General features: G+C 37.8%; 1 protein-coding gene across 2 annotated transcripts; it reads right to left on the reverse strand.

Annotated features, from left to right (window-relative positions):
• Positions 1-469: 469 nt before the first annotated feature.
• Positions 470-5,249, reverse strand: LOC127178112 (adenosine receptor A2a). Of its 2 annotated transcripts, XM_051130783.1 has the most exons (4): positions 5,101-5,249; positions 2,021-2,366; positions 1,304-1,838; positions 470-1,198 (listed from the first exon to the last, which is right to left on the reverse strand). In XM_051130783.1, the coding sequence occupies exons 2-4, from the start codon at positions 2,359-2,361 to the stop codon at positions 998-1,000; spliced, it is 1,077 nt and encodes a 358-aa protein (XP_050986740.1). In that variant the 5' UTR covers positions 2,362-2,366; positions 5,101-5,249; the 3' UTR covers positions 470-997. The 2 variants fall into 2 exon arrangements, with proteins under 2 accessions (XP_050986740.1, XP_050986739.1); XM_051130782.1 differs by having other exon boundaries at positions 470-1,838.
• Positions 5,250-5,529: the final 280 nt, after the last annotated feature.

Below are 5,529 nucleotides of genomic sequence, written 5' to 3' on the forward strand. Positions count from 1 at the left end.
CCATTAATAATTATGATTTTATAAGTAAAATATTTACTAAAAACTCATGACCTTTTTGCAGATTCGTCATTTTGGTTCTAAACATGTAATTTACTTGATTACATGAAGACTGACACGGAAGAGGGGAAATTGTTGAATAAAGACGTTATTTTCTTTCCACACAAGGTCGAACCTGATGTCACATGGACTATTTTAACAATGTCTTTACTACCTTTCTGAGTCTTTAACATTGTTCAAGTTGTTTTGCTGTCTATGCAGGGCCAGAAAGCTCTCGGATTTCATCAAAAATATCTTAATTTGCATTCTGAAGATGAACAAAGGCCTTACGGTTTTGGAACAACATGAGGGTGAATAATTAATGACAGAATTTTCATTTTTGGCTGAACTATTTATTTAATGCAGAAGCACAAGTTCTCAGAAAATCACAGAAGAGATGTTTTTCTGAAGAAAACAAAGCAGCAAGGTGCAGTTTACATTGCTTTAAATCAGTTTGTCAAAGTATATAAGACAATATGTGAATCACAGCATTAAAGCTGGACTTTCAAAAGCGGTCAAATAGCAGAGATGAATAACAATAGAGTCTGAAATCATCAATCGAAAAGACTTCATTGAGAATAAAGAATGTGCCCATTTAAATAGAACTAATGACTACAGTCATTAGCTGAATTTAAATGGGCACATTTTGGAGAAACGTAGCATGTAGGTCTATAATTTCAGGGGGCTTAAAAAATATGACCATTTTGTTCATACTTTAGTTTGAGGTTACACACAAAAAAGTTTGAACGAAATGGTTGTGCAGCAACACACTTCTTAAACTCAATCTGAAATGGATTGACATGGATTGACCCTAACACAAATACACTGCAAAAAGCCTGGAATCTGCCATGAGCTAGTGTTGGATTAGTTTTACTCTACTGCTGAATATAATTTTATGTAACCCATGCAAGAACTCTACAGATAACTTTTGGTGTAAGTGCCCTCTTCACATGACATCCCGTCATATCTCTGGAGCAACTTTGACTTTTATCGTCGGTCCAGGGTGACTGAAATCTTCCACTGAACGGAAAGCGCTCCCCACCGATTTGACTCGAGAGGAGATAACCCTCGAGGTCAGGTTGGGCGCAGATAACAAGGAGCACTCGAAGCCTACCTGCTGAGAGGTGTTGGTGAAGAGAAGTGGGGGCACTAGGCTATACATCTGGAAGAGAACAGAGGCCATCAGAGAGGTCCAGCTGGGTCTAGCAGTGCTCGGGGCGAAGAGTAACAAAGCGTGGGTGATGTGCAGGGGCAGGCAAAGCATTACCAGCAGAGAAATCGAGAGAGCCAATGAGCAAGCGCGCACTGAGCTTCGTTTCTGAGAAAACGTGGAGCTCGTGGGAACCTGCTGTGGTGTGAAACACATCAAGTCCACATACACGCCCGACAGAACCAACAAAGGGATAACAAACACAGAGACGGCGTAAACATAAACCAGGAAGACCGGACTGAGCATGGTGTCGGTGGCACAGACGCCCCAGTGGCTGGCGTGGATCTCTGCATATGTAAAGTTCTCATTGTCCTCCACCAGGAACTTGGATAGAAAACCTCCGTAAGGCAAGAACTTCCCAATTACGGAGCGATCTTCTGGGTAGGGACGTTTGAGAGGGAGGGCAGGGGTGGTATAATTGGCTTCGGGCCATTCATCCACCCCCAGTCCAGCCGTATCGTCGTCCTCAGCAGCTCCCCAGGTATCAGACGAGTTAGAAACGATGAACTGGCCGAAGGCGATGATCACTGAAATGACCCAGCAGAGCAGCACAGAGCACAGAACCCGCCTACGAGTCACTAAGCCTGCATATCTGAAAGAAACATAAGCTCCGTCCTGAATTTTTACTATTTAGTATATTCAGCACAATTTAATACGCTGATTTTATAGTCAGCACAAATCTTTAATGTTATTTCACATATGCAAAAATCCAAATGGCTTGCTGAACTTCTGAAACGTTAGCACTGCAAGCAAGGTCAGGATGTTTACACTCACCTGTTCCCCAGGCGGCGCTGCAGGTGTGTATTGAGGGTGAGTAGAAGCAAAAGGCACACAGTGAACTGCCTGAGCAGGAGGGGACAGGAGACCATAGCGATACAGGTGTACTGGCACTGGGAGCTCCTTAGGTTCAAAAGCACAGAGACAGGAGTGCCTACAATGCTGCCCACTGAGCCCACCAGGCCAAGGCAGAGCTGCAGGCATGCAGATGTGGTCCAGCTTCTAGCTCCTGGCCCAGCTGCAGCAAAACCAGCAGCCAAGCACAACCGCACACTGACGCCGATCACCAGCACCGCTATTATGCACTGAATCAGGGAATACAGCCAGATGTAATACATGACCCCTAGGAAAGAGAGAGCGATGAAATATGAATTTAAGAATTAAAGATTAATTAATTAAAGAGTGGCTTTGGATAAAGCGTATGCTAAATGAATAAATGTCTTTTTGGGGATATCACTGTAAAAAAAAAAAATAACTTAAAATAATTTGTTCCTCCGCTGTCTGAAAATTTTTAGTTCAGTCAGCTAAATATTCCAGCTGTCACTTAAATTAACATTAAGTAACTACAAATTTGAAGTTGACTAAACTAAACATTTTAAGTCAGCGGGATAACAAATTATATTAAGCTGAAACAACTTTTTGAAAGATTTTTTTTTTTTAATACAGTGCAGGTGAAGTTGACACTAAAACTTAAATGTAACCCTGGACACTGCATGTTACTAATCAAAAATAAAGTTTTAATATATTTAAGGTAGGACATTTACAAAATATCTTCATTGAACATGATCTTTACTTAATATCCTAATGATTTTTGGCATAAAAGAAAAAATTATCATTTTTGTGCTACTTAAGACTGGTTTTGTGGTCCCTGGTTTCCAGGGTCACAAAAGTGGATCAGAAATGTATACTCCAGGCAGTCTCCAGCTAGGGTATTTTGACAATTAGAAAAGACTTTTTTCACATTTAGCTGGATTTATTAATATTATAATGAATATTGGATGTTTATAATGACAATACATTAAAAATATTATAATTAAAAATATATTATATTATAATTTAAAGTGATGGCTATCATTACTGTCATTATTATAAATAACCAACCATATTTTATCATTTGTTTTAAGAAAAAATATAATATGTGGTTGATTCATTTATCAGTAATATTAATAGAAATATTAATAGGCCTACAAATAAATTAATAATAATAATATAATTGAACAATAATAATAACAATAATGAATGTGCATAACTACCCTAGTTTATGTGTTTATATGGTATGCATTACATTTGGTTTTGCACAGGTAAGTACATTATTTGTTTACATATGTTATAAATAATCAACTGTATATTACTACTATTAATAATAATAATTTTAATAACAATGCTAATAATAATATCAGTAATGTTAATAACTAATATTAATACAATGTGAATTTAAAAAAATCAACAGTAATAATAATAATAATAAAAATCACCATCTTTACATTTGTGGGTTGTGCATGACCCATATTTTTAATATGGTATGCATTACATTTGATTTTACACAGGTAAACAGGTATTATTCGTTTACATATGTTGTTATGAATGATCAACTGTATATTATTATTACTATTAATAACAATTGTAATAATGATATCAGTAATGTTAATAATAAGTAATATCAATACAATATGAATTTAAAAATAAATAATAATACATTCATATAGCAAAATTTGCATCACTGTCTTAATGTTTGTGGGTTGTACATGACCCATCTTTTTAATATGGTATGCATTACATGTGGTTTCACACAGTTAAATACATTGTCTGCATATGTCATTATATTTAAGCATGTTTATTCATGTTGTCATTCAACTGATGCTTTAAAGTACATTACATTGTATCTGTAAGAGTGGGCGTGGCCATTTGTAAATTTTATGGGTCTGGCTTCCGGTCTCATCCGAGTCCAGCTATTTTTAGCTGTACAAAACAACTCATTATGTTGCTTGATATCGCAAATTAGTGTGTCTTACCATATTATTTTAATGTATTATGCTAATTATAAACACACTGGTTTGCAGTACAAACAGTTTTACTATTCACTGCACGTTATTTCCATATGGCGGATAATGAACCGGAAGTTTCGCCCATATAGGCTTACTTTTGTGTTGAAGAATAAGGTGGATATGGTTAGTCAGGGCGATTTTTTTTTTTTCCATTACCAGATGATGGCCGATGGTTACGGAAAAATAAGTTAATGAAATTTTTAATTTGTTTCCTTGGATTAAAAAAAAAAAAAAAAAAAAAAAAAGTTTTATAGCATGTTTCCACCCCTATGCGTTTAAGACAAGAGAGCTGCATACAGGAAGACAATAAAAGACATTATTCCTCATGGCATTTGCGGTTTACACTCCATTGAAAAGGTTAGCGGAGATTGTTGTGACAGTGCATCCATACAGCGGATGTGATCACAAACTACAGCGTGGAAAAGCCTGAGAAGTCACGCACGCAGCAACAGCCGCTACGACAATCCGATCACGTACTTGCTTCGCTGCTCTGACAGACAGGTTATTTCATTTTGCGCCCAGACAATGGAAAATACATATTTGCGATAAAAAAAAAAAGCTGTTAAAATATCCCCAAAACGCTTCAATATGCCACCTGTCTCTTTATCATAATGAGTTTGACCTTTTCAACAGCCACTGACAGTAATCAGTCGGAGAAAGCCCGTGAGTGCTTCATAGTAATGAACAATGATTGCGCAATCTCTTAATCCAGTGCTCCTCACAAGCGCGGGCTGGGCCGCTGGGTCTGCTCTTCTTTCATTGTTTTCCCCACTCATACAAATTGATTAGCTGAAATAATTAATGGTGTAAAAGTTAGAAGTCTTCTCATTGTGCCGCTTCCATTGTAATGCTTCTGCACTTCACACTCCGCACAATTAATTTCTCCGGCTAATCAACTACGAACCAAGCGATACAACAAACAGTCGCGGATTCACGGCCCTCCACTGAAGAAAACAACAGGAAATTGTTTAATTAAAAAATCAGAACGTTTACAATTGAATGAAAGGTGAGAGAAACAAGTTGTTGAAATACCGTAATTGGACGCGAAGATGACTATGAATCTGTCAGCTCAGAGTTTTCTCCGTCACCCAGAGCTAATTCCGGTCACACGCTCCGCGGGTCTCAAATGCGCTGATGGACGGAGCGAACGCATAACTAAAACCATTTTTTTTTACCACAACTCCTCCCTTCAGTACAGTGTGTGCTTATCAGTCCATTCAATTGTGTAAGCAAAACTGCCCATTCCATTTGGCCAGTACAAAGAGCAGCCTCGCCACCATAAATATACATCAATTTCATTCAGGAACACATAAAGACTCCAGCTCACATACACACTTTTAGATATGCACAGTCTGAGACAGACACACACCAGCACCGATTTGCACACGCCGGGACTCTATCTCTAAAGTAAACAGATATGGCAAGAATGATTGGGTAGAAAGAAGAATGAAGGGGAGAGGA

Source organism: Labeo rohita, chromosome 16, assembly GCF_022985175.1.
Source record: "Labeo rohita strain BAU-BD-2019 chromosome 16, IGBB_LRoh.1.0, whole genome shotgun sequence".
NCBI classification, from domain to species: Eukaryota; Metazoa; Chordata; class Actinopteri; order Cypriniformes; family Cyprinidae; genus Labeo; species Labeo rohita.

What these genes read in the sequence shown, in the direction of transcription:
- LOC127178112 (XM_051130782.1), bottom strand. Translation starts at nt 2,361, where the DNA reads ATGTATTACATCTGGCTGTATTCCCTGATTCAGTGCATAATAGCGGTG. An exon ending in CAGCGCCGCCTGGGGAACAG is followed by an intron (nt 1,839 to 2,020) that starts GTGAGTGTAAAC and finishes TGTTTCTTTCAG; the next exon opens with ATATGCAGGCTTAGTGACTC.